General features: G+C 44.5%; 1 protein-coding gene across 1 annotated transcript in view; it reads right to left on the bottom strand.

Annotated features, from left to right (window-relative positions):
- Positions 1 to 11,783, bottom strand: part of ACTN4 (actinin alpha 4) — a 135,283-nt gene extending 123,500 nt beyond the window's left edge. The window contains exon 1 of the mRNA XM_030218362.1: positions 11,554 to 11,783. Within this exon, the coding sequence (XP_030074222.1) occupies positions 11,554 to 11,688 (135 nt within the window). The 5' untranslated portion in view covers positions 11,689 to 11,783. The remainder of the gene's footprint in view (positions 1 to 11,553) is intronic.
- Positions 11,784 to 12,240: the final 457 nt, after the last annotated feature.

The raw sequence follows: 12,240 nt of genomic DNA, 5'->3' as shown, positions 1-12,240 counted from the left end.
AAATGTTTTATACTATCTTTTGCTTTAACACTATCATGTAACCCAAAGCCCTCTGTAAAACCAAATGTATATTCTCTTCTACTTCCAGTATCCATGATGAATTGTAAGCCACATTACTACTACTACTATTTAGCACTTCTATAGCGCTACAAGGCATACGCAGCGCTGCACAAACATAGAAGAAAGACAGTCCCTGCTCAAAGAGCTTACAATCTAATAGACAAAAAATAAAGTAAGCAAATCAATTAATGTGTACAGGAAGGAGGAGAGGAGGGTAGGTGGAGGCGAGTGGTTACAAGTGGTTACGAGTCAAAAGCAATGTAAAAGAGGTGGGCTTTCAGTCTAGATTTAAAGGTGGCCAAGAATGGGGCAAGACGTATGGGCTCAGGAAGTTTATTCCAGGCATAGGGTGCAGCGAGACAGAAGGCGTGAAGCATGGAGTTGGCAGTAGTGGAGAAGGGAACAGATAAGAAGGATTTCTCCATGGAGCGGAGTGCACGGGAAGGAGTGTAGGGAAGGACGAGTGTAGAGAGATACTGGGGAGCAGCAGAGTGAGTACATTTATAGGTTAGTAAAAGAAGTTTGAACAGGATGCGAAAACGGATAGGGAGCCAATGAAGCGACATAAGGAGAGGGGTAGTATGAGTAAAGGGACCCTGGCGGAAGACGAGAAGGGCAGCAGAGTTTTGAACCGATTGGAGAGGGGAGAGGTGACTGAGTGGGAGGCCAGCAAGAAGCAGATTGCAGTAGTCTAAACGAGAGGTGACAAGGGTGTGGATGAGGGTTTTGGTAGAGTGCTCGGAAAGAAAGGGGCGGATTTTATGGATGTTGTAAAGAAAGAAACGACAGGTCTTGGCGGTCTGCTGGATATGAGCAGAGAAGGAGAGAGAAGAGTCAAAGATGACCCCAAGGTTTCGAGCTGAGGAGACAGGGAGAATGAGAGAGCCATCAACAGAAATAGAAAACGGGGGGAGTGGGGAGGTGGGTTTGGGGGGGGGAAAATGAGAAGCTCGGTTTTGGTCATGTTTAATTTCAGGTGGCGTTGAGACATCCAGACAGCAATGTCAGACAAGCACGCTGAAACTTTGGTTTGGATGCAAGGTGAGATATCAGGGATCGAAAGGTAGATTTGGGAGTCATCAGCATAGAGATGGTAGGAAAAGCCATGGGATGAGATTAATGAACCAAGGGAAGAAGTGTAGATAGAAAAGAGGAGGGGACCAAGAACAGAACCCTGAGGTACCGCTTCCCCCCCCCCTAAGGTCGCCGCCACCACTCCCCCCACCCGGAGTCGCCGCCGCCACCCACCCTCCACCCGGGCCCTCGCTCCGTTATAGAAACAGCGTCAACGCAGCACACAACTCAGCTGAGCTGCCGTCGGCCTTCCTTCCCTGCCTATGTCCCGCCCTCGACACAGGCAGAGAAGAAGAACGGCAGCTCATCTGAGCTGTGTGCTGCGTTCCCGCACTGTTTCAATAGTGAAGCGAGGGCCCGGCCCGGGTGGAGGGGTGGCGGCGACTCCGGGGGGGGGGCCCGTAGCGGTGACCTCGGAGGGGCAGCGGCGAGCTCAGCTGCAGGGGGGCCTTGCAGCGGTAAGGAGAAGGGGCCTTTCAACCCCCCCCCCCGTCCTATACTAGCCCGTTTTTACGGGCTCAACGGCTAGTTAATGAATAATTTACCAGCAATCCATTCATTTGCACAGGTAAAATGAATAATAACAAGATGGTGTGAAAGGAAAGTCAAATTTACCTTGTAACTATCTCTCTAAGGGGTCCTTTTTCAAAGGCGTGCTGAAAAATGGCTTGCGGTAGTGTAGGCATGGGTTTTGGGTGCGTGCCGATCCATTTTTCAGCATGCCTGTAAAAAAATGCCTTTTTCTAAAACTTTTGTCGAAAATGGGCATGCGGCAAAATGAAAATTGCCACGCGTTCATTTTGGGTCTGAGACCTTACCGCCAGCCACTGACTTAGCGGTAAAGACTCATGCGGTACCCGGGCGGTAATGACCTACACGCGTCAAATGCCACTTGTCGAGCGTCCGTTACGCGCGTCCAAAAATAAAAATTATTTATTGGACGCGCGCCACAAATGAAATTACCGCAAGAGCCACGTGGTAGTCGGGTGGCGACTCCATTTTGGCATGCATTGGACGCGTGTAGACGCTTATGCAGCTTAGTATAAGGACCCCTAAATGCTTCCGCTAATGACCGAATCAAGACAAACCCCCTTGATTATTTTGACAAACTATAAATTCAAGCTGGACCACATTAAACTTCATCTTTAACATGAAGGTTGGCAACTACAGTGCTTTTGCTTGCCTTGTTACTCTACACATGTACACTTCCAATACATCAGAAAACGTGACAGTATGGCTGTTTTGAGTAGCCAGATGTCAACATGTTTCAAAACAAAATGAACTTTCTCACAATCAACCACACAGAATTCAAATGGACACTCAAAACACAAGAGTATAGGGGAAAGGCATGATTCAGTTAACTGCCCATCAAACCAGCTCAACATGCTGGCATACAGCTTTGTGCATGTCTTGCTATTATCATCATAAAAGAAGTTGGGGATTTAAGCAACTGAATGCTGAGCTTAAATGGTTCACACCCAAGTTCACATGCAAATGGATAATTAGCTTTGACAAAGCCCGAGCAGTATAAGCTTCTAAATAATTCTGAAGCAACAATTTCCATGAAGTCTAGGATATGCTTATATCAAAACACAGAAAGTATACTGTATCACATCAAAAATTAAGAACGTTTTAGTGTAAGGGCATATTAAATTAACACTAACCGACTGCAAGAGAAAAAAAAACAGACTACAATATTGTGAATTAAATCCTCTGGAAACTGTCACATTAAGTTAGCCTTAAATCCCTAAAGCTTGCAGGATTCAAGCACCTACAGTGAGTACTGATGTGCATTACTAGCTCAGCAATCCTGTTTCCACACACAAAACTGTGTAGCAAAATACAAGCAGACGGGGAAGTCATGTAGAACATGGATCATGGAATTCTTTCAAATCCCTGTGTGTGTAAGCATATAAATCTCTGTTTTGTATGTGTGTTTGGAGGAGGGAGCCTAGCTTGCAGGCAGATTGGTGAGGGATTTTTTTTTTTTTTTTTTTGGAAGGGGGAGGGAACATTTATGAACAGAGGAGAAGCAGTTTGAAAGGAGAATTCCTTAATTGCTAAATGTGTTTCATAGTGTGTACATTTCTCTGCTGCACAAACTGAACTCCCACAGAAATGCATTACATGGGGGGGGGGGGAGGAGCGTTATTTCTCTGGACCCTCCAGCCCAATATGGCCAATTTTTAAACAAACTGTTTTTCACCAGTTTATCCTCCATGTAATGTTTCATCTCACTGATTTCTAGAAAGCTTCCCCCCGCCCACCCCCGACAGACATTACCCCCCTTTTGTATAATTCTTTCCAACTTCCATTAGGTTGGAAGTCTAGGAGTAGGTCGCAGAAAAACAAGGGTAGTATTGGCAATCTGAAATCCGTAGCATGAATGTGTTTTATCATGGGTCGTTCTACTCTCAGATCAACTTCCATTTCTGGCAGCGTTATGCTTTCTTGTTTGTGAAAGCACATGAAGAAGGCAGACAGATTTTTCCTCATTAAGAAGTCACATTGCTGGGATTCCAACACAGAAACTGCAGAGACTGGATGCATACCAGCAGCAAACCACAGATAGATTTAGACTTGTACACAGACATCCACACCTAGTAAGCACAAAGAAAACATTTTAATGTGCTCGATGCTGATTTATAGATTTAAAAAAAAACTGCATACATCTTCATTACCCTTAACCCCATTTCAAGGATATACCATCGGGGCAATTCAAAGGTCATTCATTGCATTAACAGAAGAGAAAGCCCTCACAGAGTAAACTTAAAAAAAAATTTTTTTTAAACACCCCCTTCAGGTACAAGAACATAATTTTTTTTTTTGTTACATTTGTACCCTGCGCTTTCCCACTCATGGCAGGCTCAATGCGGCTTACATGGGGCAATGGAGGGTTAAGTGACTTGCCCAGAGTCACAAGAAGCTGCCTGTGCCCGAAGTGGGAATCGAACTCAGTTCCTCAGTTCCCCAGGACCAAAGTCCACCACCCTAGCCACTAGGCCACTCCTCCACTGTTGCTACTATTTGAGATTCTACATGGAATGTTGCTATTCCACTAGCAACATTCCATGTAGAAGTCGGCCCTTGCAGATCGCCAATGTGGCCGCGCAGGCTTCTGCTTCTGTGAGTCTGACGTCCTAGGACTGCAGGACATCAGACTCACAGAAACAGAAGCCTGCGCAGCCTTCTACATGGAATGTTGCTAGTGGAATAGCAACATTCCATGTAGAATCTCCAATAGTAGCAACATTCCATGTAGAATCTCCAATAGTATCTATTTTATTTTTGTTACATTTGTACCCTGCGCTTTCCCACTCATGGCAGGCTCAATGCGGCTTACATGGGGCAATGGAGGGTTAAGTGACTTGCCCAGAGTCACAAGGAGCTGCCTGTGCCTGAAGTGGGAATCGAACTCAGTTCCTCAGTTCCCCAGGACCAAAGTCCACCACCCTAACCACTAGGCCACTCCTAAATGGAACCTAAAGCAGAGATCTGCACAATGTAGAGGTCTGCCACACAGACTGGTTGAGGAACCCCATCAATAAATGTCCTTTGATGTACTAATTTAGCATACGCAGTGTTTACAAAGCATAATTAAAAGATCTGGTCATAAGAATCAGGTAATGTGCTTCACCAATGTTCAAAATCAATATACACCCAAAGAAATGCACACATACCATTCTCAAATGAGAACTCTGAAATAGGTTATTTGTCCCCTGTTTGGTTTCATTCACAGGTGTGATGCTTTTATCCATCTTTTTTTTTCAAAACGCACCAACGAAGCTCTTTAAAAATTCTCTTTGAGAAGTGCCAATAAAACTTTCTAGAGGGGAGAATACATTACAATATTTGTTCTCAAATTTTTTTTTTCATCATGCTCATTTTTCTTTACCCCCCTTTACAGTCTCTTCCCCCATACAGCTCTTCTCCACAAAACCTGTCTACATCACTTCCTTGAAAACTATAGCAATGCATTGTTTCAGCTGGGTCTCACCCAGCAGGAGTGCTTACACCAAGCCTTAGCCCTGACTCCAAGGGCAGTTACATAAGTATTGCCATAACAGGGACAGACCAAGGGTCCATCAAGCCCAGCATCCTGTTTCCAACAGTGGCCAATCGAGATACCTGGCAAGATCCCGAAAAAGTACAAAATATTTTATGCTGCTTATCCCCAAAATAAGCAGTGGATTTTCCCCAAGTCCATTTAAATAATGGTCTATGGACTTTTCCTTTAGGAAACCAGCCAAACCTTTTTTTAAACCCCGCTAAGCTAACCGCCTTTACCACATTCTCTGACAACGAATTCCAGAGTTTAATTACACGCTGATTTAAGAAACATTTTCTCCAATTCATTTAAAATTTATATCTGAGCCTGGTGTCTACTTATTTCTAGCCCTGCTGTATGTACATTTATAACAACTGCACAGAGCTCTAATTCAGTTTGGCATTGCCTACTCCTGCCAATCAGATTTATGGATGAATATGGAAGTGGCTAAGTTAGAGTGGTAAACTTATCCACATCAAGAACCACAACACTTGTCTTCCTCTTAAAATCACTCACTAAATAAATCAGTAATTTCCTACTTGTAACCTTTATCTTGTCTTCCTCTCTTCAATAGTCCCTTTCCCCATATGTCCTATCTGTCTGTCCTACCTTTATCCCTTGTTTGTCCTGTCCTGATTTAGATTGTAAGCTCTTTTGAGAAGGGACTGTCTTTTTCTTCATGTTAAATTGTGAAGCACTGTGCACGACTGGTAGCGCTATAGAAATTATTTATAGCAGTAGTAGAATCAAATATCTAGCAGGGTAACAAAACAATCTCTGTCATCAGAATGGGGGCAGTCTACAAAGAGATCTGCACAGAATGGAGGCAGTGTATGCAAATGGATCTCATGCATATTCATTGTGGATACCCTGAAAACCTGACTAGCAAGGGGGTACTCCAGGACTTGGGAAACACTGCACTAGAACACTTGGGCATTTTGAATATCTCTCAATCCAATTTTGGACGTTTTTCACAAAACGTCCAAAAATCCAGTAGCAAACATGGTCATTTTCAAACCAGAAAAACGTCCAATTTTTGGGTTTTGAAAATGGCCATTTGCTAGACCTTTTGTGCTCAGTACATCTATCTTTTAGGATCATCTTAAAAAAAAAAAAGTCTAAGGGGAAGAACGCACAAAAACAAGCTATTGGGATGTTTTGGGGGGGGGGGGGGGGCCAGCAATCTTAGTAGACTGGCCACACAGAGTAGAAGGGGCACTGCAGTGGACTTCACATAAAAGGTCCCAGGTACACATCTCACCATGACCCTCTTATATTGTATAGTGAGAAAGGGAAAGGGAAATAGGGACTTGATATACCGCCTTTCTGTGGTTTTTGTAACTACATTCAAAGCAGTTTACATAGGATATACAGGTACTTATTCGCAGTGCATTTTTTTCTAGCAAAAAAGGTGCCTGTACTCAAATGCTAGACCACCCTTCAGGGGTGGGATGATCACTGAGGGACTCATCTCACAATAGCCAGGCCCCCTGCAACCAGTCACAAAATCTATCTATGACAAGGCAGAGTTGGTGTGTGGAGCCTGAGTTCTTTCATTAAAACATGAGGTCCATGCGTCAATTTTAGCAGTCAATGGAAAAGGTGCCGGTATTCAGTACCCCCTCAAAAAAAGCCCTGCTTATTCGTACCTGGGGCAATGGAGGGTTAAGTGACTTGCCCAGAGTCACAAGGAGCTGCAGTGGGAATTGAACCCAGTTCCCCAGAATCAGAGTCCACTGTACTAACTACTAGGCTACTCCTCCACTCTAAACCCACCAAAAATCTCGTGTACTGAACTGTACACCACTACAATAGCCCTTAGGCCTGTAGATGTCAGCTATATGTAGGTATAGGAGGTTTTTTTTGTGGGTTTCCGAGGGCTCTCACTTTCTACCACAAGTGTACCAGTTACAGTGGGGTATAGGCTTAGGTCTCCTTCTCTACAGTCCACTGCACCAACTACTAACCTACTCCAGGGACCCGCTTGCTGCTCCAATAGGACTGGCCATAATATCTGAAGCTGTCACAGAGGCGGGTATGTACTGTTTCTTTCACATCTTTGGGAGATGGGAGGGAGTCAAGGGATCATGCCTTAATCACTCCAGTGGTCATTTCATCATTTAGGGCACCTTTTTGAAACACATCTAGACCAGAACATCTCACTTTTAGCCCTGGATGTTTTTGCTTTGATCATTATGGCAGAAAAACGGCCAGGTTTTGGGAACACCAAAATCCCGCTCCCAACGCGCACCTTTGTGATTTGAATGCACTGCAGACAAAAAAAAAATCTCAAATCTGAGTTTTGTAAATCGCGATTTGAACGTTTTTCGGAGAAAAACATCCAAATACCATTTTATGCCCTTTTTGAGGCTTTTTCTCTTTTGAAAATGAGCCCCTTAGGTGCCAAGTTATAGAACAGAACCTGCCATTTTATCCGTTTTGACGCTTAACTTCTGTTAACTTCCGTTTGAGCGGCAAAAGTTAGGCCCCCATGCTCAAAGCGTACCGTGCTTGCAACGTTTCTTTTAGACTGGTTGTAGCCAGTCTAGCGTGAACATGATTCAGTGTCTAATGCACAAAGGGGTTCTGTGTCGTTTTTACATTTCGCCTTAGCAGCTGTCCTGTCTGTCCTAACCCTTATCCCTTACTTGTCCTGTCTGTCTGTCATAATTAGATTGTAAGCTCTATTGAGCAGGGACTGTCTCTCCATGTTCAAGTGTGAAGCACTGCGTACGTCCGGTAGCGCTATAGAAATGATAAGTAGTAGTAGTAGCAGCAGCTACCGATAATCTTATGCAAATGTATTAGAATGAGCTCATTAGGATTAAAATGAGGGTCCCGTGCACTGCACAGAAAGCAGCGTCTACCTTTTACATGCAAAATTTTCCAGCAGGTCTGCAGCTGTCATTGCATAAGGGTGACTTCTCGGTGGAGCAGTCTGCTTGCATTTTTCTAAATAGTATCTGCATGTGTGAAAATGTGCTATGTGCGTGTATTATGACATCACTGGATACACCTTTTTTCCTTGGCATGCACAGAACACGGACGCTTACCGAGAGAGTCTTCTACACAAATGCTAGGCGCTTTCCCTACCGAGCCGCTTGCAGAATTTCCATGCATCTCATTTGCATGCCATTTCCTTTAAGCATCAGTTGCTGTTTCAAAATTACAGCACCTATAAGCACACATGGTATTTAACAGTGACTTTTCAGCAACTGCCTGCTAACTGGGGCACTATGTAGAATTACCCCCAATATGTCCACAGATAGAGACTAAGACATGTCTAACCCACTCACTTTACTGTCAGTTATGTTACCAAAGACCCCAATTCACTTTCCACTCACTATGTAAAGATCATCTGTGCTCACCTCAGGCTTTCTTGCCTACACCACTTCCACAGGGAGGTGGTCTCAGGCATCCAACATCCTTTCTGTGAAAACATATTTGCCAACATTGCTCCTGAGTCCACCTCCTTTGAGGCTGTGGAAGCAAATAAATGCTTACAGTCAGATCTATGCTGCAAAACAATCATAAACCACACCCAAATTCATAGTTCCATCCTTATTGCATAGCCCAGTCACACCTTTAACGCTTTACAGAAGCTGTTATTTAAGCCTAGACTGGTTTGTATCTAAAATACAAAGTTTTAAAGTTTCCAAGAAGTGACTCAGGGAGTAGACTCGGAAGAAGTTTTGAGTTAAAAAAAAAAATTCTAATTAAAAGAGTTAAAAAGTTAAGTGCTGGCACACTCAGGGCACACCCTGACAGCATGGTTTTTGAAAGATTTTGTAATGTGGACAGGGAATCACATTCCAAGGACAAAGGTTTCAAGGGGAAGAGCTGCTCCGCTCAGCTCAGTAAGGGAGGGGAGCTAAAAGGGAAAAGGAGGAAGGATTGCTGATTTGCTGCCAAGTCTCAAATACCCAGACAAGCTGTAGAAATGTGGTTTGCTTAAGTGAATGGCTGGGACTGTTCTGCAAATATTCATTCTTCTTACCCTAAAGAATGGGTCTCTATACGGCTACATCATTTCCACATACACATTCTGAGACTGCCAATCAGATTCTGTACTTGTTACTTGAAAAGGAATACGAAATTCCAAACACGTATATCTTTTGGAAGCTGTTAAGACCATTTATCGGCCCAGGAAAGGGATGCGGCAAGAACTTTCAAGGTCACATAAGTCCTGACTTCAGTAGTCACCAGAAAACTGCAAACATTAAGAAGAAAGCCTGCTCAAATGAAATCTAAGAAACTACTTTAGTAAGTGCCCCCTTTTAGCAACAGGTGGCCTGTCACCAACTTACACTCATATGGTTTGTGAAAGCCTATGCAATCAAACTAAAACTTATTCAGTTTTTAAGATTTTTATTTTCCAGTGGTATCAAACATTTAGTCGTCTCTCCTGTGGAAAGAAGCCTTTTTAAGAAATGGGTCTTTAAGACATCTCCTCTCCAAAACTGACCTTATCAGCTCAATGTGTGTTTTGTTCCAGTCACTTAAGATCACATACAAAAGTAAGAAAAGCTACACATTGAAGTCAGGATCTAAGCAAACTCAAAACTAAATATTTTGTAAACAGAATAAAAGTTTAAAAAAAAAAAGCATCTGGTGTTGTGATGCATCACAATGCAGACTAAATATGATAAAATATTTTTGAGGGAGTAACCAAATAAAGTGTAAATGTTACTGCATTTCAACAGCAGTTTTTAATGGGACAGGAATTGTATATTACTTATTCCTGTGAATAAAACTTTCCCGCCGCAAGACTAATGCATCAACAGCCCAATGCATTTCAAGTAGGACATTGCTGTGTGCCAGCTTCAAAACACACTTTTCAGTGAGACTATACTTTGTAAAAACAAAACAAAACAAAATGCATGAAATTTACAACACACACTCAATGTAATTGTGCTCCTTTAGCAAGAACAAATTAATATATATACTGAAAAGGAGGGAATGTATCTGATGTTTCTCAAAGCCTCCATCAATCAACTGATTCCTGTAAGACAGGTCCTAGGTTCAGAACTACCTAACTTGCAATCTATGGGCCACATTTACCAAGCTATGCTAAAGGTGTGTTAGCATTTTTAGTGCGTGCTGTGTAGGCGCCCACAATATTCCTATGGGTGCCTACACAGTTAACGCATGTTAATTTTGTGCATGAGCTAAAAACGCTAGTGCACCTTTGTAAACAGGGTCCTACATTTGAAGTGTTCCTTCTTTTTGGCACTATGTGAATATTCACGATCATCACGGATCAATGACATTTTAAAGTTATGCACAGAATAATATTATTGCTCACCTTCTGTGTGCTATATACCAAGACTATTTCCTCCTGACAAGTCCCACCCCACCCAAAAAGCAGACCAACACCACAGACTATGGAGAAAACAGGAAGATTTTTATGAAGCATCAACTGCATTCTTTTATTAATTGACACCAGCAGTTATCAGTTATGCAGCACACATAGGAAGTTCAACACAAGCTGGACTGGGTAAAATGGTGACAAATCCACTCCTCTCACTGGCAATTCAGAGAAACCCAAACGCTAGTCCACTCTTCAAACTGGTTATCTGACACAGATCTAAGCTGTTAACTACAAAGTGTTAACCACCAGGCATTATGCAACGGAAAAATAAAATCCGCAGGAACTTCAGACTCAGAAAATGGTAGTCCTGTGCTGTCTTGCTTTGACTTGTTTGAAGTATTTTAAGTACAAGCACTTTTAAGAAGCTGAGAGTACGGTTATTCACTACCTCCCTGCAAATGAAGTCGTGATCAAAACGTGGAAAACTGAGGCAACCCTCAGCATGTGCAAGCAGCCCTATGGTGGGTGCCCTGGGAGAACATGCAGTCTTTACAACTCCTATTAACTCTCAGCCTCTGAAGATTTTGGAAGTCAACAATCACGATCATCACACAAACATTCTACAAGATTGCACCTTACAAGTACGTGCTGATGGTTCTTTTGGAGTTTGTGAGACTGTCAGGCACTTTACTGCCCCAAAGAACCTGCTGCCCTAGGCGACTGCCTAATAGTGCCAAAAACATCGGGCCGGCCACAACTACGGGGGAATGCGATCCCTGACTCTCCTGTAAACTACCCGCTCCAGGGAGACCAACTCCTCCTCCTCCTCCTCCACCCCGGAGAATGTATTGCCCGGGACGTGATACTTTGCTGCAGGGGCAGGTTAGAGTCACCCAGGAGGGGGACCAGGGCAAGAAGTGAGCGAGACGTGGAGGTGAGACGCCCCGGAGGCTTGGGGAGGGGGGGGAGGGGGCGCGGTGGAGAGGAGCCCTGTTCCCGCCCCGGCTCGCCGTTTCCCCACCGCCGCTTCCTCCTCCTCCTCTGGGGCCTCGACTCCTACCTTCCTCTGCTGCTTTTCCCACGCCGGGTCGAGCAGCAGGTCCCGGTCCCAGTCGTCCTCCTGCGCCATGTAGATAGTGTGGCCGTCGCCGCCGGGCCCGGGCTGGTAGGGCTGGTTCGCTGCGTGATAGTCCATGGCGGTGCGGGTACAGCTTCGGCTCGCGCTCCAGTAGCAGCAGCGTCCTGCGTCCGTCAGTGTGCGCTCGCGCCTTTGCTCGCTCGCTCGCTGTGCGCCTGCGCGCCTCCGTCTTTCCCGGAGGAGCCCTGGAGCGGAAGGGCGGCGCCAGGAGGGCGCGCGCGCGCGCGCGCGCTAAAGCGGCCGGACCTGTAGCTTCTTCTCGTTCTTCCTGAGCTCCTGGTTGGACGGACGGCTCCGCCCAGGCTTGTGCGAAAGGGATGCGGAAGCTGTGGGGGACGCCCGGTATCGGTCTAGCAGCTTTTGATGCAGCATGCATAAGTTGGAAAAAATATGGTGTTAACCATTCTGCCTGTGTATGCAGTGGAGAAGACCAACTTGTGCTTTTTTTCTTTTCCCTATGATAGAAACTTTGTTAATGTGTATGTTTGCAACTATTTAGCCGTTTCTAAATAAAGTAGTCCAAGAGCTAGTCGCTCCCTGCTGTAGCACTTTTTTTGTATTTACAGTACTGCACTCATGCAGTCCCAAGGTTTTGGTATCGAACTAGTA

Source organism: Microcaecilia unicolor, chromosome 11, assembly GCF_901765095.1.
Source record: "Microcaecilia unicolor chromosome 11, aMicUni1.1, whole genome shotgun sequence".
In the NCBI taxonomy this organism is placed as follows: Eukaryota; Metazoa; Chordata; class Amphibia; order Gymnophiona; family Siphonopidae; genus Microcaecilia; species Microcaecilia unicolor.
This window is presented reverse-complemented; position numbering and strand designations above follow the sequence as displayed.